General features: G+C 37.8%; 1 protein-coding gene across 6 annotated transcripts in view; it reads right to left on the reverse strand.

The window, feature by feature from the left end:
- Positions 1–1,326: 1,326 nt before the first annotated feature.
- The window catches only part of ATXN7L1 (ataxin 7 like 1), a 110,713-nt gene continuing 85,090 nt past the window's right edge, over positions 1,327–26,949 (reverse strand). For 5 of the 6 annotated variants that reach the window (XM_084206820.1, XM_084206822.1, XM_084206825.1 and 2 more), the window contains 8 exons: positions 25,560–25,843; positions 20,649–20,731; positions 19,541–19,797; positions 17,168–17,360; positions 14,737–14,858; positions 11,187–12,138; positions 7,225–7,299; positions 1,327–4,071 (listed from right to left, as the gene is read on the reverse strand). In XM_084206820.1, coding sequence (XP_084062946.1) covers positions 4,030–4,071; positions 7,225–7,299; positions 11,187–12,138; positions 14,737–14,858; positions 17,168–17,360; positions 19,541–19,797; positions 20,649–20,731; positions 25,560–25,843 — 2,008 coding nt within the window. In that variant the 3' untranslated portion in view covers positions 1,327–4,029. Of the gene's footprint in view, positions 4,525–7,224; positions 7,300–11,186; positions 12,139–14,736; positions 14,859–17,167; positions 17,361–19,540; positions 19,798–20,648; positions 20,732–25,559; positions 25,844–26,949 lie in introns of all 6 variants that reach the window. The other variant, XM_084206821.1, reaches the window with a different exon arrangement.

Consider the following 26,949-nt stretch of genomic DNA (forward strand, 5'->3'; position numbering starts at 1 on the left):
AGTTCCATGGTAAAAACAGAAGCATAGAAATGAGAGTGCAATGAATAAAGAAGTTACAGTGTGATTTGCTTCTCTCTAAAATGGGTGGTATTTAGAGCACGTTAGAGAATACGAGCAGGAGAGGAGTGCTACAAGCAGAACACTTGTGCATAACCAAAAAAAGGAGGGGGAACCCAACTCCAAATATGAGAACAGCTTATAGATCATTCCAACAAACCCAAAGGAGCTAAAAAACTACAGATTTATTTTTGGGAAGTCAGTGGTCTTCAGCCTTTGTTGGCCACAGGCAGTGATGGCAACCAATTAATGTATCAGCCATATTCTGTTTTCTTGGCTGTAGTTTTAATTTCTAATGGCTGCTAGAAATAGCAAAGCATCTTATAAACACAGAGTTACTCTTTAGCCATACATGGAGACCACTTTTATCAGATGAAACTTCAACATCTACTATTATTTAATGATATTAATTTTTTCTGTAGAGGAAAAGATAATCTAAAGATAAAAAAAAAAGCTTTCAAAATACAAGTAGCTCAGTATCTCAGATCAAGGCATTAACTGGACAATAAAGAGGAAATTCAGAATTAGCTTTTGTGACAGGAATCAGAAAGTACAAGACATTACACAAAAAGCTGTTTACCTAGAAGGTAAAATTTCCCTCTTTCAATTCCCTTTTCCTGCAAGGCAGCCCAGCTTCCTATCTCCTCTGCCAGTTTTGAGTGTGTGCACACAAAATGCGGTTTGCAATCCAAATTGCTTGCTTTTAAAAAAGGTACTGTATTGTGAGCATCTTCCCTACAGTATCTCCAAGACTCCAGTTTCCAGATACTTCATAAAAGGAGCATGAAAACGTCCATCTTCCCCAGATTTGCAGAAGAGGGTGGCTGCGAGAGAAAAAGCTGCAATCCTCTCTGCAGAGCTGTCAGGCCAAGGAACAATTTAAGTCTCATTTGATCTGTAATTGGAACAGGCTTTGCACAGAACAAGAATCTTAACGCCTGGATAGGAGCTGCGGGTTTAGTATTAATGATGATAAAAAGACTGGTTATAAATTTGTACTGCCCATTGAAGTGAGAATTCCTAAATCTTGCAGCTGTAACAAAGTTAATTCTTACACTGATAAGGAATGAGAAAATGCATTCAGCTAAGCAAAGGAATTTAAAAATGGTTTATCAGCACAAAAAACCTCAGTAGCTGATCGCTGCACGTGTCTTGACACGTAAATACAGAAATATTTTAGACATGAGTGCCAAAAATAATCCCAGGGCAATTCAGCCCTGTACAGAAAGCTGGGCAGATCTTTGAACTACCGTGGAATTCTCAGTGCAGGGCATCTGCAAAGTGTATTTCAGCCTCTGGGAAGAGAAAGCAATACACACCATTTTTGCTTTGCAAAGAGAAATAATGACAAACCCCATCCGTTTCTTACAAACATATAAATTATTTTATTTACAAAGCCATGTTACAAAAAAAAATAATAATAAAGCAAAAAACAAAAAATACAATCGCTCACTAGAGAATATCTCCAGGCCCGGTGTTGAACCATGGCAGTATCAATCAGATACATGTTTGTTCTGGTTTTCCTTTTTTAAACTGTAAGCCATAGAATTTACTATTTACACCTACTTTAGACATTTATTCTGCTTACAATTATCACAAGCATGGAATGAATTCTATTTGATACTGCTAATACATAAAGGTGCAGGACAAAGAATGAAAATACTTAGTGTTACAAAATATGGATTGTAGAAAAGAAATTGGCTGTACAAGTATGGCATTTTTTTTTCTTAGAATGATTGGACATGCTTTCTTCAAAAGTCTTCTGGAAAAGGTTCTAAAATCTGTAGTAGGAAAGCACAATATAGCAGGTGCAAATTCATTTCTGTGCAACAACAGTTATTTAATATATCCCATGACTGACCAGCTATGCAAAACCCACAGAGTTTTGTTAAAGTGCCATGGGTCAACAGCATAACAAAATATAAGGTGTAAATAGAAAAATTTCTTTTTTTCTTCTTTTTTTTTAAAACAATAGTTCACTGAGAATCAGCAATAATAGAATATGCTGTATAAACTATTCTCTACAAAGGTCGATCAGCACTATTTACAATTGTTACATCGATACAAAAGAAGGCATACAAGTTATCCAAGTCGCTTTTTATGGCTGACGGGCCTATGCATTGCGTATGTGGAACAACCAAAGCTTCTGAGCCTCTATTGCTGGAAACAAATCACAAGGTTTTCAGGCAAATGGGAAGAAAAAGAACTACGAGTGAATGCTACACTAAGAATGCATTATAGGCTGGTCCAGTTTGTATCTGCTTTTTTTCCAAAAGTTTACTTCCATTTCATTTTGCAGGCTAAAATTTCCGATACATTTAATTAAATAATGATTCTTTGATGATGAAAGAACACCATGGGATTTTACTTCGTGCTTAACTTTCCTGAAATGCTGTCAGGTGTAAGCCAGTTGAAAATAAAATTTAAGCAGCATTCAAAGGACAGGCTCCATAATTCAGCTTTCCAATTAAAAGATGCATGGAAACAGCTAAAGCTTCCTAAAACTACAAAATTGCTCCTTCAGTCACTGATTAGCATTATTTCTCAGAAGCAACCACTGAATCTCACAACCACTGTTTTCCCTCAACAACTAGAAATAGCAGTTCATTGATTACAGAGGATGACTTTGTTACTGAGATTTTTTAAATCCTGCAGTTTTATAACTCAAAATAAATTAAAAAAAAAAAATCAACATAGTACTGCTCCTAAAACTGAACAAGACAAAAATTGTGCAAAAATAACAAAGATATGTACACATTTTTCAGTCTGAAGAAATGTACAATAAAAACATAATTCAAAGAACATTTTAAAAATATAAACATTGCTTAAACTTTCCTAAGTTTCATACTGTTTCTGAAACTATACCGGTCAGTTAGCTCTGAAGTATAGCAAAACATAAATTATTACAAAATTAACACTATAAAAATTTATTTTAAGAATATTTCTAAACTTTTTTTCAAAGGGTCTAGCCTTGTTTATAATTGCTTAAACATTTTTAGTCTTAAAATTTGCCTTAACCCTTCTTTTTTTAAAAAAGAAAGTAGTAATAATCTCCCTATTTGCAGTCTCTCGCCTTTCCCCAAGATGTAAATAAACCAGCATATAAGTGCACTTTTAACACTGTAGAAATAAAAATTAACTCCTCTGTACTATTGTTCCAGTACCTAGTATTGGCTTCCTGATTATAAAATCTATATTTTATTAAAAAATTATTCAGTAATCCTATAAGAAACACTGTCAGTGCAATTCTGTTAATGCAAGCCAATCTGCTCAACTCCTGTCCTCGCAAACCCAAACTGCTCACTTGAAGTTATCGAGCGCTGTGTTCTTAAGGGTCTGGAAATCCCCCAAGATATGGGGATTTTACACATTGGGCCCCTGATAACAGTAATTACAGTTTGGTGCAAAATTCTGCTATGCATTGATTGAAGTACAGATTCCTTAAGAGCCTGATTCTGGAAGAGGCTGAACACTCAGAGTTCCCACTGAAATTATTATATGCTGTAGGTACAGAGCACCAATCAGGATTAGTCCCTAAAGTTGCAGTGCCCCAGCTGTTTGCAAATTACTAAGAAATGCACTCAATTTTTATCCATAGGACAAGCTTAAATACAGAATTACTGTAATTTTTATTTAATGAAAAAATTTGGAGATCCTTTAAATAAATTCAAATCATGGTCTGGATATTATTTTTTTGGAATGTCCATTGTGTTCTGGTTAGGAAACAAAGGGAGCATTGCAACGCTAACAGCTTTAAAAGGCATGAAACATAACCAAGCAGAACGCACAGATCAGTGGCAAATACAAGTGGAAAAACTAAACAAATCACTATTACAGTTTTCTGTAAATTTAATTCTCATTAAAACCACAAATTCATAAAAGATTAAATCCATCTGCAGGACATAGAAAAGAAAAACCCTGTGGAGTAGGGCTGCTGAGAGCTAGAGATTATAGGCTGGTTCCTTTTCCTTGTTATGGAAGAGTCCTTATTCTACCAGTCCGGTTTGATGTCTTCTAAAAGAGAAACCAGAGCCAGGTTCAAAATCACACAATGTCTTTTGGTATAAAACACTTCAATAATGTCTGTGGCTGACAGTACTCAAAGCAGGAATTTATTTCAAGTCCCTGAACTAAATTTCCTCCCTGTTTACTGATTACATTAGACCTTTAAGAAAAGGAACTGCTTTGAATAAAATGGCACATTTCCTTTTGGGACGGTCTGATTTTAGTAAGCTTTGGTGCATTTCATGTTCATTAACTTGGTTATCATTACAAATAAAGAGCAGCAATTAGACGACAACTCTGGAGAATCTTTTCCTCTACACAGCATGTTTTCATGCACAAGGAATCATCACACAGCATACACGTTGTCACCTTCCCTTAATAAAATGATCTAGTTATTCAGTATTTAAAAACCACCGCATACTGAGGTCTTGAAGTGTTAACACTTTCAGGCACCTAAAAGCACTATGAAGACAAAAACACTTGATTAGTTAAAAACCTAGAACAAGAATAAAATCTGGAGAAAACAAACTTTTAATACATACAGGCACAAATAATTTGACTGTAAAACAACCATTCCATTAATTTTTGTTAAAGATCAAGTAGTTTTTGTAGGGAAAAGTAGTATTTCTTTTACTAAAGCAACAATAATAGTTGGAAAAACAGGCATGCTTTTATGTATACAATCCCTAATTCAGGTCTCAAAGAGGGGAGGGGCAGCAATATTCATATTAAACATTAATTGAGAAGAATCTGTTTGAGTTCAGCCTGATGGAGTTTAATGCAATGGGATGGAACTGATAGGCCCACAACAATTCTCATCATCCACCAGTCCCACGGGAGTACCTGAGTGAACTTCAACCCATGGAGCAAATGATCAAAAGCAGCTGCTCCTGTGACATCAGAACAACTACAGGCCACCTTCAGCTCCCAACTCAACAATGAGAAACACTCGGTTATGGGTGGCAGGTGACTTTCACAGCACTGCCATGTGTCTCTCACTCCGACTGGCTGCTTTGGGAAGGCCACTGGAAGCTCTCCCAGCCGAACTGCACCTGGGCAGCCACAGGTGCAAATGAGACTGGGGTGTGGGTTGGGTTTACAGCCCAACACAATTTTCCAAAAGCCACATTCTCACCCAGCCACTCAGCCCTGTGGTGAGTAATGGCCCCCTCTCCCTTCTCTTGAGAACAACAATCTTCTCCCTTTGGCTCCCTTGCTGCACCAGCAGACAGCTCCACCAGGTTGCCTGGCCAGGGAACACAGCGGAGGCAGTCCAGAGGAACTGCTCCATATGCACATTTAGCTCAGCAGCTGCAACTCTGCTTCCAACTGCATTGTTACAAGTCTGTTGTTGTGATGTATTCATGAAAACTTGCCAGATTTTTCCAACTATAAACCCTGGTGTATAGCAGAGATTGTCTCTGCCTACGGACCTTGCTTCACTTGGACTCCCTGATTATCATGGTTATAGTTACATTCAAAACAAGAGAGCTCAGCTTCCACTGTAATAGCTTTACTGACACAGCATATACTTGTAGATCCACTTATTGTTACCAAGTTATTAACACCTTTATAATGAAATATTACAGCATAGTTTAAGACAGAAATTTTATTTAGGGACTATTCAATTGCTAGCTTGGAGATAAAACCTACCAACAAAGCAGCTCAGATTTGACAGTGACAAGCATTTATTAAATAGGGAATCATTATTCATGATTCCAAATACTAAAATCCTGTGTAAGTTAAAAAAAAAAAGTTTAATGAAACTTAGTACTTTATTTTTTTTGTATTTATACTTTGAGCTTCACATTCAACTACCAAACTGACAAACATATTTTTAAAAAGAAAGAGTTTGTGGGGCTTAAAACAAGCAAACACTTCTATTTTTGATAAAGTTACGAAAACAGGCAGCTGAAAAGCTCTGCAATAATCTCAGTTTACATAGAGCGGACACAAAATTAATGTTTTGTACTCTGAGGTTTTCCCCATGGGATCTAGGCAACAGATCCCAATAAGTTCTGCTCCTCGGGTAGTGTGTATGTTATACTAACACAGGAGCAAGATGTTAAAACAAAAACAGTTTTGCACTTCAGAACAGTTTGTCACTGGCAGCTGGATGACAGTGTCACGCAGGAATGTCACCCCTTAGAAGTATCAAGAAACTTTCCACTTTTTCCCTTCAGAGTAGTTCTTCCATACCTATATTGCTTTGCATTCAGCAGTGACAGAGAAAAAAAAAATCTGTTTGGCAGTTCATCTCAAAATATGAGAGATTCAGAGCATTTTGAATAGGCATAAAGTGTGGGTGTGGGTTATCATTACTGTTCTTTTCCTGTGTCTACACAGCAGAAACTAACAGCACAACCATTTGGAATAGCTATTCATGCATAATTTAGCCAGAATACATAACAGAATTCTAAGACACTGGCTGTACAGAAAAACCCTCTGGATTACTTGTGACTATTCCTTGCTGAGGTGGGAAACTTTTTCACACCGAAGAACTTGATATTATATTCTTGATAAAGTACTCAACTTGGAGAATCAAATAGTAGGGGCCATATTAAAATAAACCAGTGTAGCAGTCCTCCAGACAGATGAGAGCTGGATCAAAAAAGCTGAGTTACAGCATTTATTATCATTATCTAACTCAGAGACTGTTTAAGAAGAACTCACATTACACATGGGTTAGTTATGCTTTCAGATTAGTTTCTCTGAATAGTCAAGTGCCTCATCTTCTCTGTCCTGTTTCTGCTCTCCCTTTGCTGCTTCACTTCTGGCCTATTTTTAAATGCTGTCCCTCCTGTGCCAGTCTGGGGACTCTGCTGTGCCATCCTGCTCAGCAGGAAAAGATAGAAAAAAGAAGAGATCTGCTGCTGCTGAGCCTCTATCACCAAAGCAACAGCCAGTGAGCAGCACATGAGCCAACCTGAGCTGTAATACAGGCGGTGAAAAACAACCAAAAATGTCTAATTCATAATTCTTGGACGGAAAAATAGCTGGAAAAAAATTATATGAGAGACGAAATCTAGTATTAGCTCACCAAAAGGCAGCTTCTATAAAGAACTGGATTCATAAAGAAATTGTATTTAAAGGTTTTATAGCATAAAATGTTTCAAAACTGCTTACAGACTACTTAAGTACACTTTTTTAAAAGCAACTTACTTGTCTGTTGTGTACTGGGTTTGATGTACTCGAAGGACTGGATTGTGACAAAGCTACACTGCTATTTTTTCCAATCTGAAAAACATTAATTGAGCAGTATTGAGAGGCATATTTGTCAGTTGAATTCAGATGCTGGTGATGGCCTTCCCTTCCCTGTGTAATGTGATACTAATACTGTTGCATTTGGAACACAGGTATTTTGCTATTGCAAAAGATACACTTCAGATAGAATCATCATTATCTCTCAGAGCCTGTATAATTTAAATAGTCTTAAAAGGCACATAAATACTGTTACAGGTCAGAAAATAACATACAAAGCAGTTGCTGAAGGAATAACCCCCCCACCTCTCTAGACTGAAATACTGGTTTCTCTAGTAAGTGGAGTCACTTAGGGCAGCTATTCAGAGAGCAGAGTACTCCAAGTCATGGGATCCTCCCCAGGGGACCTTCCCCACTGCTGGGGAGCTCAAACCAAGTGGCCAAGCACCAGAGCATGCCCTAAATTATTCCATTTTTTCCCCATATATCATAACTCAATAAAGCAAATATTAATCACAAGAATGAAACTCCAGAGGTTCAAATTTGCATTTGTATCCATTTACTGCATCAAAGAATTTCTTTGGGAATGAGTGTAAATTGTAGTACACATACATACATTTTCAAAGTACTTCGTTATAATACTGCAAATATTCCATCTGATGGTTTCAATGTTTGTGAGTTTACAGCATTCTGCAAGAGCAGCCTGTCATAGGTTTTTCTACAATGACCTGTAAACATGGTGTAGATATTTCTGTTGTGATACAAGAAGGGACACAGCTGTTGGGTCACAGGAGTAGCTCTTCAGGAGTTACAAGACTGATAAAACTTAACCACGGACACCTGTCTGTAAATGGCAGATGACTGCAGTGTGAATAGTTGTTTACAAAGTCACTGACTTCAAGTAACATCATTTTAATCCTTTGATGGAGAGTTAGCAAGGACCAGTCTCCTTAACAGTGAGAAATGCAGCAGCCAGTTTCTGACTGACTTGTTGGGGCTGTGGCATGGGCTGGCAGGGCCTGCACAAGGGCAGCTTTCTCCTTCCCTTCTGCAGCACTGTTTGTTCTTCTGCCTTTTCAGGTACAGAGTGAAAGGTAGCCTCTCTCCTCCTCTCCAGACCTGCCCTTTCTCACACAGTGATTGTTTAAAACAGTGTTCTCTGTTCACATTCTGCCCAGAATAAATGTTTAAAGTTTTTATTTACAGCTACTTTTGAAGGTGCTCCCATGGTGCATGAAGATCAAAAGGATGGGTCTTTGCCTGTCCTGCTCCCTTCAGCTTGTTTTGCCTGTGTCAGCTGTTCTCTAGAGGATAACATTCTTCAGCTACAAATCTTGACTAAAGATACACAACCTTTTATCTTTCCTGGTCATTCAGAACACTGGGACACATCTGGAAATCTTTCTTCTCTACATACACCATTACAGCATTCATAAACCCCTTCATAATAAATACGTGTCCTCCTTTTAAATGGAGAAATAGCCACACAGGCTGAACAGGTACAGCACTCTGGAAGGAAAGAAAGTTTCCCAGATGTCTTGGTCTTTAATGATGGGAAACACCATTTCAAAAGTATTAGTGGGAGGCCAAAACTCAAATCCTTTTTATTTTCCCAGTTTCCTTTAAAAATAAAGTGTACTTAAAAAACCCCAATGATTTACACTTCCAGTTACTACCTATCCAGTCCAGAGTTGAATTAAATAAGAAAACTATACCTGAGCCTATCACCTGTTGCTGTGTTCTTAGTCTCTTCAATTTCCCCTATTACATGAAGGAACAGGAGCAAGATTTTAAGCCACACCATTTTTTTAGGGTGGGATTTTTAATGTAATTGTATTTCTAGAATACATCAAGTCAAACAGCACAGCTTAAAAGGGAACTTAAGAACTTAAGTATTGTATTCTCCAGAGCTTCACTATACACATATAGAGTATGTAATATTATTTGACCCATATGCTTAAATGGGTACAAATTCAATTTATTTTGTATTGCATAGAGTATCCTTGTCACAAAGACAATTAGCTGCCAGCTAGACTTCTGAAATACAATTAACTCCATTTCACCTCCTATTTTTGTGGAGGTAACATGTTTTAATATACGTATAATATTTAATATAATGTTTTAACATGTTTAAATATCTGTATATTGTGACACTCATTACAAATACTTAACCTCTTACTTAAGAAAAAAATACTAGTCAGAATGACATTTTTACAAATATTCAGCAAAGACCTCTGATTGATTTCTTGTGGTTTATTTACTTCTATTGCTGTGCAACACGATGAAACACATGACAAACTGAAAGAGGAATGACACACAGGAACAGATTTGATCCCGAGGGAGCTCAGGATTTGAACTCAGAAGCTCCTCCGTAAGATTTCCTCACACTGTGCTAGCTCAGACATAGTCTGTGTCCTGGGAAAAGAGGATACAGTCCATTTCCTATTACCCATGTTTCTACCAAAGTACCAGTCTGTACTTACTTTTTCTTTCCATTTACACCTTAAACCTCAGGGCAATTTAATCTTTTTGGGCACACACGTTTCAAAATTCAGATTGTGTGAAAGATGGAAGAATTTACAGCAACCTCTCCTGACTTCAGTTACTTGTAGATCACTTCTGACTGCAGGACACATTAAAGAGGCTTACAATAGAAAGACAATGCCACTTCCCATTTTAAAAAGCCAAACAAGTAATCTCTGTTGCGCCTCTGCTGGAAGTAGGAAAGAGAAAATATACCTGCTAGGCCATTCTTTGAGACATTTACTCTGTCTCCTACAGCAGCTTTAGGGTTCATTTGTTCCCTTTTTCCTCTCCCATTTCTGCCATATTACTTATGGATTGCTTTGCCCTTACCATCTTCTTTTCAAAATTCCATTTTTTTTAATGTGCAATATCCTTACGAAATGAGAGTTTCACAAACAAAAAAACACAAACCAAACCAAAATTTCCTAAGCTACCTTCTCTGGATTCTCTGAGGTATCCTATTTTCTATGGCTTTGTCTTCCAGATGCCAGGGCCAAGCGTTGTTTTGTGTGCACTGCACAGCACGGGACACAGTAGCAGAATGAAACAGTAGATCATTATAAAGATCATATTGGCAGCTTTCCCACCAGATCTTACTTCACATATACTTTTGTTCTTGTACAGCACCACTGAAAGAGGAGCCAAAGCTCTGCTGCTATCAATGAAGGAAGCGTGTGTAACCTTATCTGCTGCACTGACTGCAATATTCTGTGAACACAGGTACACTGAAAAAGGTCACCAAATATCCCCTGAAGGTCAGCCATCCAGTTAAGAACTTAATTTCTTAATTTTTCCAGTTTCAAACGGGAACAACATCTGTGGTCAGGCACCTCAGACTCTCCCAGAGAAAGGTAGATGTGTTTTACAGAAGAGATATGAAGAGACTAGCATAGCATTAGGAAATGAACCAGCAACAAGTTTGGGAAAAGAAATAAACAGAAATTCTGACTCTCATCTTCCTGTTTCAGTTACACAATTTATTTCAGAGAGATGAGAATTAAGAAAAAAAAAATTTTCTAAAAATTATTTATCAATTCTGGACATTCAATTTTACTTTCAGAGATACAAATAGCTACTTTAATAATTGAATAAAAAATCTCATAAAAATATTTTGAGAAAGTATATATATCTACATATATATATATATATATATATATATATATACACACATACACATATGTCTGTATATATATATATATGAAATTTTTAAACTCTCAAAACATCTTTCTATGACTGGTACAAAACAAATACAAATATGTTTCTGTATTAACCTAGAAAGTAAGTTGTGTGATGAAAACCCATCTGAAGCAAATGTGGTATTTTCTTTTCAGAATGGATGAAATATTTCAAGGAAGTCAGACATGATCTGCAAAAAAATAACTGGAAGAGTCCCTTACCTGCCGAGAGATGGAGCTGCTTGTAGGATCTGGCACCGCAGAAATAAGGTTGGCAGTGCTCTTTCTATGAACACTATTCATACCAGGCATTTTAGTGATTTTACAGGCTTTGCTACTAGAACTAGAGTTTTTACGTTTTTTTCCTTCTGATTTGTCAAAAGAAAGGGGTAGAGAAGACACTGCATTATGTGCTCCCAGGGAGTGGTCCCCTGAGTGGTGCACGAGAGAAGATACAGACAGATTAGAAGCATCAATACTGCTCACTACCATGCTCATGTGTTTCACTGAGTCTGTTGAACTACTTGACAATGAAGTCCGTCCTGAGGGCTCCGATTTGGCACTGAGTGGGCTTGTTCCATTATTGGTATTGTGCACAGACACACTGTTATAGGAGGATGTCGCCTGATAGGAGTTCAACGTTGAACTGGGGTTCAGGACACAGTTCTTTTTGTGGGACCCTGAAAATGAAGATGAGGAAGATGTCTGCAAAGATAATGAGGATGATGACGACGATGAAGACGACGACTGCGGCTTTTTCTTTTTGTTACTTGAAGACTCATCACTCCGAGATGACAGGTCTTTCACTTTTGAGGATTTGCTGGTTTTTGTTTTGGATGGCTTGTGGGATGGGGAAGGGATGACTGCTGGCACTGGTGACACAGCTGATGGCGCCTTAAAAGTTGAGTCCATGATACTTAGGCTTGCAGCCACGTGAGGAAAAGCTGTGGTGTGTGACATAATGGAATTCGTCTCTGCCGTTGTCACAAAGGCTGCATTTGATAACATGGCTGATGTCATTATGTAAGAAGAAGTGATCCTTGAACTGATAGGTGTTGAAGGAATATACACTGCACTGGGGTTGCTGAAGGGCTGTAAGACTGATGCTGGAAAAGGAGTGGAGACATGTGCTGCTGGAGAAGGCATGGGACTGTCTGCTGCAGGAGGGATTTTCCTAAACAGAAAAGGAAAGGAAAAAAAAAAGGAGATACATTAAAAATTCCATCCAAAAAATGCAGATAGGAAATAACTTCCATTAACTTATTCAAAAAGGCAAACCTAGTTCATTATAATTTTGATTCCTATTCTATTCTATTCTATTAATCACATACAGCAATTAAGTGCATAGTATTGCAATTTAAACACCGTATTACAAATTTAATTTCCTTTTTCCTTCTCTTATTTTACCAAACAGTTAAAAAATGCAAATAAAATGCCCGACGGTGGCACCTATTCATATCCTAGTCACTATGTTTCATTAATTACATATATTTTGCTTCAAAGTTCAGATTGTGGAACAGTTTCAATATCGACCTAAACTCATAGGTTAGATTTCATTAAGGTAGTAAATGAGCCAGTCTGGGGGGCTGTGAAGCACTTAATCATTGAGCACAAAGAGGAAAGATCACCCCTTTCTAAATGCTGTGCTATTCCCAACAGCTCATTTGAGAGCTGGTTAGGTGGGATTAAACATGCAAATTATTGATTAATTTTCACTAAAATTGAAAAATTGACAAAATATTCAACAGAGCTTGATAAGCTTTATAAACAGTTGAACACTCTTTTGAGAAGAAAGTATAATAATATTATCTGTGAAATTAGTAGGATGCATTCAAATTCCTTTTCATTCAGCCATCAACTATTATTTTATCTAATGTGGCATTATTGAAGAACCAGACCTTCATAATGTCTCTAGGAAAACTATTATGTGATCTTTTCCCATTATTTAGACTTATATTTAATTCACAGTTTAATCCTATTTCTCTTTTCTAAGAAGCTGTACAGCCCTATAACTCTGCCCTTGTTATCCTCACTACTGACACCTTTCCCATTTTTAAAGGCTTACTCTTGCCCTCACAGAAGTACGATAAAAGAGCAGCCCTGGGTGTGCTGTTTTATCATAAATCAAATCCTAATTACAAGTGTTCTCTCCAAGTATTCCTCCCATGGAGACTGATGGACAGAACACTGTTTATGGCACAGTTACATAAGGGATTACACACAGTCCATGCTGTCAGAAGTGAGGAAGTCCTACTGCCTGCCACTTGCAATGCAAACACAGCTGCTTATCAGAGCTGTCCTTCAGGTTCCTTTGAAAGAAGGGCCAACAATTCCTACCCACCTTCGCAAAGTACTTTGAGAACTAGGGATAAAAGTACTTTGTTAATGTTACAGTTCTGAGAACATGGCCCTGCATCCCTGCACCTCTGGCCACAGCTGCAGAGCTACAGAACAGCAGCCTCACACCCAGCTCTGCTTGGTGAGCACAGGGAAAGGTCAGCCCAGAGTAGGGTTGAGGACAGCAGAGGAATAAAACAGGGGTTAGGCACTGTCAGCTTCCTGTGTTACACAGACAAGAGAGTATGGCTGGAGCTCATGAAAGTATTAGAGATTACGTAAATAGCTAAAATTTGGGAAAACTTTTAAAATCAGATTTAGGGGGAGCAGGATAAGGCCTGCTTACTTCTGGTTTTGAAGAACTACTATAGAGGTTTTGTTTTCTGTACTAGTTTGTACTAGTGGTGGTATATGTTTTTCCAGATGCTCAAGCATCTTTTTTCCTGACAAACAAAGCCAATAGGTAACAAATTTTAATCTTCCTATAAAAGGAAACTAAAATATTTTTATTTGTGGAAGGTGACAGACACTAGTTTACAATTTCCAAAGCAGATTGAGCATGATCAGCCTCTGAACAGACATGAAACTGGCCCTTTTATGGCAGAACCAACCATTTTCAAACTCCTAGCACAATGGCACTGTTATCATTAAGTTACCAGGTTAGTCAGACAAGCCAAATTTAGTGCTTAAAAATATATATTTAAATAAAAATCAAACCTTGCTTATCTAATGGCTGGCATCCAAAGAATATAACACAGTCCTGATAATAAACAGTGACATGAAACACTGCACTTTAGCATCATTATACTGGAAGAAGTGCATATTCTGTAGCAGAATACCCCCAAAAATCAATCCTATCTGTAGATTCTATGAACTTTAAATTACATTTTTTTTAAAGAAGCAACATTTATTTTAGAAGTGCAGTCTATTTCAATGACTCTGTGTAGTCAAAGCCTATAGTGCTTGGAACCTGCATATGTGAAAGAGAGGTGCTTCAATAGTGAGTAATAATCAGAATTTTAAGATCCCAAAGGCAGTAAGGGCACTATGAATTAAAAACCTATCATATTCCATCTTGCACACAGACAGATGTGCACCAAGTTCCTTATCTTACAATTTATGAGTCTTGCACAGCAAAGCCTGAATGGGTGATACAGGGGCATGATAAAGGCATAAAATTCTAAGCAAAAATCTGCATTCTTAGGGACTAGAAAGAGTCCTGAATCTGGCAGAAACTTACATTGGACTAGGAGATTGTTCTGTTGGGCTGTATATAAGAGATAAGAGAAGATTTGTACACAGATTACTGCTATACCTTAATAGAGGTAATTAATTAAGAGGTAATTTTACAAATGCTGGCCATGGAGTGCTTAATTTAGAAGTTTTACAGAATGAAAAATGTAAATTACCCACCAAGCATAAAAATCCCACTTACTTCCACATCTGTGAGTTCAAGTGTTTTTCTACCATGGAGTTCAGTGCGAATCGAAAATGGTCCCATCTTCTGTCAAAGACATAGTACCCTCTTCCCATTAAGCGACTGCCATATGAACAGAACTGAAAGAAAAGGTATTTCCATGTTGCTTATAAAAATGTACTTCTACATTATGAAATATTTATTGACTGATCAAGGAACAATGTTGTAATTTGTATGAAACTTCTTTTAAAACGGGTTTTTCATTATCTACAGCGTAGTTTTTTTAAGAATTATGAAATATGGGCATGGTATTTCAGGTTAGTGTGAAGTATATTTCAGACTTCATTAATGAATCAGTGCCAGAGAAAGAATGTAACTGTTCAGGTACTTTTAGAGAAATCTTACTGCCTCAGAAAGACAAGTTACACTGTTCTGGGTGTCTTAAATCTCATAATTGCATGACAGCAATAAAAATATAACTGAAGAGGGAAAAAAGTGCAATGGGAACATCTTTAGTATCTACTTCATAAACAAACCCCTGACATTTCAGTAAAAAAGTAAATTATCATCCATGGCATCTGTGCTACAACAGAACATGGGATACACTCTTCACAGTGCATGAAAATCAACTGGAGGAGTAGTATTTAGAGAATTCTGCAGAGCTCAGGAGTACTTGCACCCCTTCCTCTGGAGAACTTCCTGAAAAGTCCTATTACACTCAAATGTTACAATCAGGAATCTGCTCTTGTTTCAGCTCAGTCTTACTGATCTAAATGATGCAGTGCCTGTTTGTAGGAGAGAAACCTGTTACAAACCATCCTCAAAAAACAAGACAACTCTCCATCATACAAAGGACCCAGTCACAGCAATTCTGGCTGACAGCAGAAGCACTGATGTGGTAGAAGAGCATCCATTCAAAGTACTTGTCAGCTTAATGGACAGCAAGTGGAGACTGCAACTGTTCATTTTAAGTCTGTTTCATGACAAGGTTAAACAGGTTAATTAAAACCACCACCTAAGTTGACAAACTAGCCTCATTTCCTAGTGAACTACCAGTAACATCAAGTACCAGTAAGAGGCAATTTAAGTAGCTACTGACTTTCCCCCTGTTTAATTATTACCACCTGGCCAGGAGAGGGACTTAGTAAGGAAAACAGTCTTTTTTAATACAAAATTCAGCAATTTATCTTGATCCGGAGGTGATTTACATTATCTTTTCTGACTTCACATTGATACACACCAAGAACTGGCTTAACTACCAGTAACTGCTTTAGTTGAGAGATGCTAAGATTTCAGAGAACAGATGAGTCAGTGGGTTTGCCTTGAAACAGAACTAGGATCCTAAACCAAAATGGCTATTGACAGCCACGCCTCACTGCTGAGGCATGCACAAGAACTGGCTGCACTTAGATTATTTTTTGAATTGTGTGGGCACCCATGCAGTGAACCTTTAGTTTTTAATTCATAGAGAAGCAGTCAGCAATACCAAAGTAGCACACAGAAGTGCCAAGGAAACAGGAGGTTTCTGCATATCATAGCATTATGTGGACTACAGTAATTCACATTTTCTCTGTAAGAACCAAATACAGGATTTCATCTGACAGTCATTTAATGTTTGGGTCATGCTTTTTTCTGGTGTGTGACAGTAACAAGTTCTCCTTTGCTCTAGGGAATACAAACAATGCTACCAGTTACCACAATGTTTGTTTTATTCTGCATATCATATGGAAAACACATAAGTGTATTCCTTGGCTCAATTTTTATGAGAAACAACTCCTAAGAATTTCAAGAGTTCTCCCACTGCTTCTTGGTTTGAACAGTAAACAAATTCACACTGCAGAGATAGTATCACAAAGCAGCTTTTACTACTACAATGAATTTTCCATCTAAGAGAGGAGAAAGACAAAACCAGCTGCTCAAACACATACTTGAGCCACCACCAGAGCCTTTCCATTTTGAGATAAATGAAGCAATAGTTTCTAAGTCCACATACACTCACATAAATTACATTTAATTACTGCTTTAAACCAGACTACAGAAATCAATGGAGCACTGTACTAGCCTTCTGCCTCCAACTGCAAGATACAGTTTTGTAGGACCTGCAACCAAGAGAATATCTGCTCATGTCACATTTAAAGCAATTCAACTTTCCTCAGTGTAGCAGAACTGCACCCAATTTGAGGTCTACTGAGGGGACAATCTAAAAATAGAACTTCTGATTTTCTGCTGCCCATCTTGTCCTACATCAATGCATCATGTGTACTGACCAGTGGTCTCCTCCTACCTTATCACATCCTTACCCTTTTCTATTAAATGTATTTTTTCTCTTTAGAACAGTTTTCAGAAAGTAACGTCTTCATTCCTTACCTTCTTATTAAATTACTTATTTGTTCTCCTCTCCCTAATTATGCAAGAACAATGGCAAGGCATGCCAGAGACTGACACATACCCCAAGAGGTCTGGGATGGTGTCCAGAAAAGTGACAGTCTAATTTCTCAGATTCTTCAGCTCCATCCGCTTCTCCTTCATCACTGGACAATCTGCTTGTGATATCTCCTCCCATGGAAGGCAGTGGCAGTTCTGGTACGTACCCACTGTGGTTTGAAGAACTGGTGCTGTTTATGCTATTTGCAGATGAAGGTCTAGAAGGAGAATACACATTTAAATCATCAGTGTTCAAAGGCTCTATAAACCTACCTGCTGGCATCAAGCATCAAAGCAAATGATGCCAGAAATGATCAATGTAAACAAGGACAGTAAAAGACACTGAATAGCTGACATTTCATCTTGTCAGAAATACACTGTGGGGTCGTCATCAAGTTCATGTAAACAGAACCACCCTTCTATTGGCTGAAATTTTAAATTTGTCATGAAGTTGGATTTCAGATCTTGAGAGAGACAAAGTATATTTAAAGCACAAATAAAAATCAGGTATAAAAAAATCTTTTCACACCGAACCATTATTCTGCCACTTGATTAATCCCAAGGGTCCAATTACAAAAATCCTACTAAAATTAGTGTACTAAATACGAGTGTTTAGCTGACCCCCTCTACAGGTAGATTAGTGAGAGCAGTAACTGGGAGAGCTCCTCACAGCATGCAGGTTTTCTTTAACTTCGTCTAAAATGCAATGAAACAAAGTAGGAATGTCTTTGCACCACAGGGTATGATGGTGCCTTGCCTTTCAAAAGTAGTTTGAAAACAGATTAGACTAGAAGTGGGGGTGGAAAAGCTCCTCAATTACAGTCTGTACAACGAAGTATGTATGTATTGAGAGCTCTGAGGCTGGAAGAGATGTCCACACGGGGCAAAATCTGTAGATGATCTTCTTCAGCCTCACGAATTGATGCTCTCAGGACAGAGCAGTCCCCGAGCCCGCGGAGCGGAGCCCTCTCCCGACCCGCGCAGGGGTCGCTGACCCACGGCATCAGCGCAGGGCGAGCGCCGCGGCCGCTGCCGCCGGGCGGGGCCGCGCGGGAGCTCCGCAGCCCCGGAGCGCTCGGCTGACCCGGAGCGCTCGGCTGACCTGGCGGGCAGCGCTACCGGCGGCAGCAGCAGCGCCCCAGGCTTGCCGGCCAACACGGAGAAGCCACAAGGCTTCCGGGGCTGCTCTGAAACAGGCAGGACAACCCAACAGAGACACTGCAGCAGAAACAGAAATGCGGACTACAAACACAGCGTCTGACTGCTAAAATCCTCCTCCTCGAGTACTGCTACCTCTGCAAGTTCTGTCTGCAGCTGACTCTCGTGGAATTGCACTCCAGTTTTGCTGCTTTGACTGTAACACCTACTAAACCCCATTTCTGCCTGTCTGTGCTGCTCTCTGCGTAAGGTCACTGCTTTTACAAGATTAGGCAGAGAAGCACCAATCCACCTGTGGGTATTCTTTCATTGTTTTTTCACTCAAACCCTGCAAGGCCCATCTCTGCCACCGCAGGAATGAAACTTCATTCAGGCTTGGTGGCCACACAGAAAACATTGGACACAGCTGTCTGAGATAGCAAATGCAAGAAGTATCTCTTTGATACTTCATAAGTACTATTGCAGTAGGAAATAGGGACTATGGTAGTAGGACAGTCCCAAAATGAGCACCCAGTCCTGACCAAGGTTTCTGCAAAGAAATGAATGATGCAAAAATATAAAGATGAAAAAAGCCAACTAATTTAGCTCTATGCACTCCAGCCAAAATTAGTACCAAAAAAATCTCACAAATAAACAAAATACACGGGAAGTTTTCCAGAGGATAATTAGAATTCAGTAGATCAAATACCTCACACTGTTTTTTGCAAAAGGATGCCTTCAGAAGTTTTCATTGTCCTTCTGAAGAATGTTTTTGTCCTTTCTAAGAAAAATCTTCAAAACAAGGGAAGACATACTATGGATAGTTTCATATCAATAGTTTTAAATCAACACTAAATTACACCATAATTGGAAAAGTATTTCTGGAGAAAAATTCTATATAAATGTACAGAATTTTATCACTAATACCTACACTGATTCAGACTTTTCTTCTCAATGGTGACCAAATGACTTGAATATAATCTTTCCTAATTATAACTACCATTTTAGTAAAAAAATGCAGTTAGTCTGAGATTCTGAGCCAAGGGTGGACACTATTCCTTTCCTCATTCCTAATTAGATCACAGGCTACCATGGACAGAGTTCAGTTAATATAAGCTAGCAGAAATTCTTATATTAGTATGTTTTATTGTGTAATAGCCTAAAGAAGTATTAAATACTTATAAAATGAGCTGTATGAATGTCTAAGAAATTTCTTACAGCACCTTCAAAATGCAACATTCCACACTGGAGAACTGCTTACCTTGGAAGTACAGAATTTGGTGGTCTAGATTTTGCAGGAGATGTTACTTTAGATTCTTGCCCAGAGTTCACTGAGGATCCTGACAGAGAGTCTTGTGCTGGTGTGGGCTGGCTCTGATAGCTTTCCCTTGCAGATGGTGGATGCTCTTTGTCTTTTGCAACTTCTTTTTCCCTGGATCGAGCTTTGTGTTCAGCTAGAAGGATGTCAAACTGTTTTTTACGGCCTGGAACTGCTCGTCGATGATTAAGTGAATGAGTCTAAAAATAGGGTGGTTAAAAAGCATTTGTGTGTGCATGACATTGTTTATGAGTCCTCTACACTTCTGATACACCACTACTCTAAAAGATAAAATCTACTTCAAACAACTTTAGCCACAGTTATGGAAATAAAGCTGCTATTCCACATTATCTTTGATAACTTATAAAGTCATTCTTAAGAAATGCCAACATCAAGGCTAAAATTACTTTTTGAACAATTTTTATATAATAGAGACTATTGACTTACCTTTTTCAAGATGGAAAATAGAATTGCAGTAATTTAAAGATATTAAGAAAATCATTGTAGCTTTTAACTTACAATGAAAAACTGATTTCATTGGATTGAAAAACATGAATAGATTTTAAAGCAAATTTAGCTGATGATCTCTACTGACAGGCAGCACATACACATACAAATGTTCATTAGAAATGTCTCACATTGCAGCTACTTTTTGATGCAGGAGCTATTACTATCACAAGGGCAGCCTCCAAGTAATTTATTATACAAAAATATGGTAATTTTTTTTACTAAAAACTGACTATACTTTAACATTGTTGCACACATGAACCGAAAAAGAAGCATTTAAAATAACACTTGGGCTTCTACATGAAACGTTAATGCTTTTTGCATAATAAAATGACATGAAAAAAATCTTTTTAGAAATATCAGTGGAATAATGCAGATGCTCTGATTCAAAGAAACAGAATTACACAAAAGAATTACCTGAAGACAGCGCCTGAATACCATACCCATTGTCTGTAAGACAGGAGCAGGTATGACCTCTCAAACTACTGTGGTAGGATTTAAACTATAACAAAGCATCTGATATTTTATCTTCTAAGAAAAATACCTTGCAGGTGAGTGATCTTGTGCAAGGTTTCTTTGTTTCAGGATCCAGTACTCCACAGTGCTTATTTGGGTCAAATTCTCTTTCTGTTTAGTGGGAGAATGGGAAATGAGAAAAAAAAAAAGATTATTATAGAAGTTTTAACCAGAGTAACTTATAATTTTTGCCTGTTAGAATTTGGTTTAATCAGGCTCATCCTGAACCACTGAGCCCAACCCCAGCATCCCGTAACAGTGCTATGTGCATCACTCATATGGTTGTGTATTTTTTTGCCCTTGCATGTTTAAAACCATTTAGAGCAGGATTTCAGCCAAAGACTTCATGGAAATAAGTCTGCCTACAGTGGAGTGGCCCAAACAAAGGACCAAGCCAATTCCCTGTGACTTCAGTTCCCTCTCTGACTCTGCCTGCCTCTGAGGCCATAAAACATAGCACTTGCAGCTCTGGCTCCAGAGCTGGGCTAAGACACAAATGGTATCACAAGTGCTTTAAACAACATTTCTCTGACATACTTAGAAACTCTAGAAAACAACCCATGGTTGATTACTGGTGGCATTTTAAAAATAAAATGTATCTAAATCTGTCCACTAAATCTTTAAAAAATAACATGTATGTTAGTTTTTATTTCCTTATGTGAAGGGAGGGATGGAATTTAAAGTTTGCAGAGATTATGAGAAAAGGCATTTACATGAGTTCTACTCATGATTAACATTAAAAAGGCATTAATATTTAATATGCTGTATCTGTATATTTAATTTCATTAATATTTTACTATTTCTATACCACAGATAGCATCACCTCCCTTAGATTATGTTAATATAATTTTAGGGTTTGCCTTAAGAATTGTAACAAAACTATGGATACACACTTTTTAGTTTATGCCATCAAAACCCTTTACCATAACCTTCACAGACATGGACAGATTATGGTGTAATTGGCAGACTGGCAGACAGGTTTACTTTTGTTTGGTAGGGGAATATAAACTATTTGCCAAATTCTATTTTAACTATACAGTGGTGTTACATTCAGACACAATAAACATCCTGTACTCAAATACAACATTTAATCAGAGGATTTAAAAATTCTTTTAAGCAAACAAATGGGAGCTAAGAGGAAGACAGTGATTCACAGCTGTGTTACAATGCTATGACAGCATCACAGCAAGGAGAACAGCTGGAATAAGAAAAGTAAGGAGAAGTAGCTTATGTTGGACAGCAACTAGCCTCCAGATATCACAATTTCTAGCAGTTTTATGTATTCTGCTATCTAGACTTAAAAATGCTTATGCAAACATTAAATGGTTATATTATTAACCTATTAGCAGAGCCATACAAAATAGGGCGCTTGGAAAAACCAGCTGGCATAGTTTTTTATTTATGAAATCTAGAAAGGAACTGAACTATGTTATAGGCAGTTGTAGTTCCTTTGGCATTTACAACACAACAGAAACACAAAAGTAGCAGTGTGTGACTCAACATAATAACTATTTTTTTCTACTGAATAGATGAAAACACATGTTCATGAACTAAAGGAGTTAGCTGCTCCTGGGGTTTGAGTGTAAGATGTTCCTATTACAGTATCCTGAATGACCCACCTAAAACCTTCAATGCAAATTGAAAAAAACAAACTAAGGAGACAATATGGACTAATAAATATGCCTTCAAATGAAAAGTCCTGAAGGCAATGATAAGGCTATGGAATGTGTTCTGAAAGTTACCAAGCAAGGACTGTTTTGGACCAACAGGGGAACACTTAAAAAATGTGGCAATTGGTACTTGTCAGTAAGTGGCCTAACTGACTAAGACTTGTAGGACTGATTATAGCAAAGCCAGGTATAAGAAAAACATATACAGATAAAATCAAGATAAGGAGTTATAAGAGGAAAGAGTGGAAGTCTCTGCCATTGACTGAACAACAAAATAATATTGTTTCCCTGAGAAACAGAAAATACTGAACAAACAGGAAACTACTTCTCCTGGCTGAAGCATTTATGGCTGCACCAGAGAAATAATGAGCATCTAATTGCCAGCTACAGGCATGCCTGGTTTGGGCAACACACTGCATGAAACTTACCACCTTCTTATCAATAACAAAATGCAGCTTCTGCCTACTGTGTTAGGAAATGTGGAGTGTGGCAAGGCCCGGAGCCCAAGCACAGGCATAGCTTGAGAAAGCTGTTTTTCTGGAATGGCTTCCACTTCTTCACATTCAGTGGACAAAGTAAAGAATATTTGTTATAACCTCACCAAAAAAAAGAGCAATGGCCAAGACTGAACTGTCAGAAACTTCTGTTTGCAACAGAACAGTTTTTCTTGGCATACGCTGGGGATCTGCATTCTTTAACATCACCCCAAAGAGAACAAGAACTAAGGAAGATTTAGGAAAAAAAAATTTTTTTTTGCAGTTGCTACTAGGAAACACTGATCCACTTATGCTGGGCAGCTACAGACTGTCTTTTGTGGTTCCACAAGCTGTTTCCTCTCTCTCAACAAGGACAGTGCTCCTGAAAAGAGGGCAGGTTCATTCATCACACAAACAACCACCAGCTCTCAGCAAAGAAAAAAACCAACTTCTATCACAGTCAGGGAAATGGTGTGAGAGACAGTAGAAGTTGCTAAAAAGGGAAGGAAACAGATGCAAACTGGCCAAACTTATTAGGGACCTTCAAAAATTAATGTCTGTACAGCTCTAGGGCAGTGGACTAAGGGAAACCTAAATCCCTTGGCCTGCAGTTTCATCCTTTACATGTGAAATGAATGAAATTATGGGATAACCCAAATAATCATCTCATTGACCTTCCAAGATCTTTTTATCAGCCTTTGCACAGTCCTGTATAATAATGGAGAGAAATACATCATAGTGACACACAATCTACAGGCAATTCATCTCCAGTGCTCTCAGGAGTTCTACGATTTGAATAATCCCTAAATTATTGCATTGCTGCATCAATACTCAAGGCAATAGAAGTAAGACCGAACAGATCACAAATCTGATCATGACAGAGAAGCTGTAAAAAAAAGTCTCAGTTCTGTGTATTTGTTAACCATAAAAAAGTAAACACATGCCTATCCAGGTGCTCAGTCAGTCTTGTGCAGAAATTTCCACCGTGTTCCCTAGCCCAGAAGACACTGCAAATCAGAGCTTAGAGAAAGAACAGTGCCAGAGCCACCTCCACAGTAAAGCCTCCACAGTAAAGCTGCAGGAAGGCCCTACAGAACTGATTCTCCTTTATGAACACATTTCTGCAAGCACTTGCACAAAATGTACAAGTATCATCTGCAGCCCTGCAGCGGTAAGTGGTGACGTGAGGAAAATTTTTTAAATTGCTCAAGAAGGAATTTTGAATTGATTAATTAGTTAAATTTAGCATCTAACCCATTATGGGAAATAATAGGTTAAAAGGAAGCAATATTCTAAATTAACCGTAAAATATAGAGTTTTTATTAGAATAATATATTGGATCTTAAAAAGTGAAATGTAAGGCTTAAAGCATAATCTTAAGCTACTCTCTTGTAACATTTTTTCATGTTGTGAAAAGCTATAAATGAACAATGGTTGTGTCTTCTTATATGCCACCTTTAACTAGTTAAGAAAGCAATCAGTGTACTGAATCCTTTCAGGCAATGGCATTGTTCCATGCCCCACACAGCCCTAGCAAACACCTCACACTGGTCTGAAATCCAGCCAAGGCAGCAGTACCATAGACTAACTGCCAAATCTGAGAAAATGAAAAAAATAAACCTGATATTCAGGCAAAAAAATAGGACACACATGAACTGGAAATGAAAGCATTTCTCTTGTACAACTTATACCGGTTCATAACTAGTGCACATTTAGAAATCACGTGAACTAACTTTGTGCCAAAGTGACGATCTAATGCGGATCATGCTGCCATTAGCAAAATTAGCCTTTCAGTACACACAAGAAGTTCCTGCCCGAGTCACAAAGTACTGCCAGCTGATGAATAGACCCTGCACAGCTTCTTCAGCTGTAAATTTGAGTCAGTTACTTTTGCTTTAAAAAAACAAAAAATAAAAACCCTCAAAACACTTTTTCCCTTCATTCAGAGTAAAAATCTGTTTTCTGCTTTCAGGGGTGAATTCTCTCCTCGCTGCCCAAGCAGCTGACATGGGTCACCTCTAGGGAACTCTACCAAAAATAATTCTTCCTCCCAGCGGACAACAATGTTTCTAACAGAGCAGAGCCTCTGCCCTCCCACAATGTGGTGTTCTGTGCTTCGGTGGCAGGTTCGAACAGGGACCCACATCCTCAAAACTACCCTGCCTAAGGCCATCCAGGGCATTTCCCATTTAATGTCATTTTCTCAACTCCACTCTCCTGTCTTCCTGAGTAAAATAAAGATCCTCATGCTAGAAACATTGCAACTCATAGGGGAATTGCAGGGGGAGAGGGGTGAAAGGAAATTATGGCTTTTAACAATTCACCAGCATTTCCTGTATCTCCTTAAGAATTTTTTATATCTAAAACTAAAAAAAAAAAGAGTTTTTTAAAAAATCATGACTTTGGAGGATAAACCAATGCCTTAAACCTGTTCAACTTGATCATGACTGAACTAAAGTCACCCAACCAAGGCACATTTTCCTTTGTTGTAAACAGACTCAAATCCCATAGTGGCTTAAAGAAGTTTTCTGCCTTTCTCTTTTAATGAGTTTACTTCCTTAAAAATTTATTTGGCCTGTTGACCAGTAATTTCAAGCTAAACAGAATGTGTACTTTAAAAATACTTTACACATGCTAAGAGTGTGAAAGCCTTCATTTTCATACATGCAACCCAGCATCTTACAGCAAAAAAATCAAACCAAACCCAGCATTTTATTAGCTGCATTATGAGCTATAGAAGCATGAACAAAGAAAAACAGACTGCCACAAAAGGTGAATGACAACATCACATACCTGAAAGTCTTTTGTAAGGCTTGTTACTGCTTTTAGTGCCATTTTGGTGTTTCTTGTCTATTGATGGAGCTACAATTCCTTTGCCGTTCAGAATCTTTTCTGGTGATGGTGGCACTGACTTAGACGTTACACCAGATTTAACCAAAGTTGGAGCAGGTATGGTGGATGAAGAAGTTGAGGAGGAAGTGATGGTGGTAGTGGTTGCAGAATTCATTTTAACATTGGCACCATCTGCCTTCACTAGGTTAGGAATTTTCTCTAGACTGACTACTGGAACAGGAACACTGCAAGATCAAAGGAAAATATTCATGTGGTATTTTCTCCACCAAATATTTACAGTTACTTAATCCCTTTCCACAGATACAAAAATTTCAATGCAAGTGACACAGCATCTTAAGACCAGACTAAAATGTAATACTTGGTACCAGTATTGACTGTTTTTGTTCAATCAAGCATTTACAAAGCCAGACATCTGTAAAGCCTGGCAATGAAGAGAATTATGAAAATGAACTTTTGTATTTTTTTTAAGATCCAATCCCCTACTATTCATAAGCAAAATCAGTATTTGGTACCAAGCAAAACATACTCCTTACAAATACGGTCTCATGCCTTTAACACAAGCACATACCAGATATGTGTATGCTGTACTAAACTCACCATGATAACGAAGCAGTTTGCTAATAATATTAATATTTTTAAACAAATACAAAAATAATTCATTTGCTCAGATGTGTCTAAATGACATACAAGTTCTGGAAACAAGGAGAAAAGAGATTTTAAGCATAGAAATCTTAACAGCTGTCCCTTTAAAAGTATTAAAATCCTTGATGACTTGAGCATTACTACAATGTATTTTAATAAAATCTTAGGGACTTAAAAATAAAAATTCTCAATACAGTTACTAACTTAGTTGGCCCTTTTCAGAGTAAAGTTTGCAGTAACTAGCTTACTCTAACTTAACTACCACCATTGCATATTTGTGACACTAATAAATGCTACCTTCTCAATTTGGCAGCAAAACAGATTGAGACAAATTATTTTCATTGCAACAGTATTTTAACATTTCTATCTCCATGAGGAAATATCCAGTGATAGCTTTTTATCTACTCAACAACTCCCAAACTGGAAATCTTGTGACTACCAGTTAATATATAAATTATACACCCCTCCCTACTGAAACAAACCCAAATGAAAAATATAACATAATGCATGTATGGTTAAGGAAATCCCCCCATTCACAACTCACAAAATTTCAGTCTTTTGTGTCTGAAAAATGGCACCTTTGCTGCACCTTTCTACAGAAGGAATGTTTACAGGTGTGGAGCTTTCACAATCAGGAAAAGATGACTTTGAGATGGCATTCTCCATGGGACACACTTTGGAAACATCA

This window comes from Fringilla coelebs (genome assembly GCF_963513975.1).
Source record: "Fringilla coelebs genome assembly, chromosome: 5".
NCBI classification, from domain to species: domain Eukaryota; kingdom Metazoa; phylum Chordata; class Aves; order Passeriformes; family Fringillidae; genus Fringilla; species Fringilla coelebs.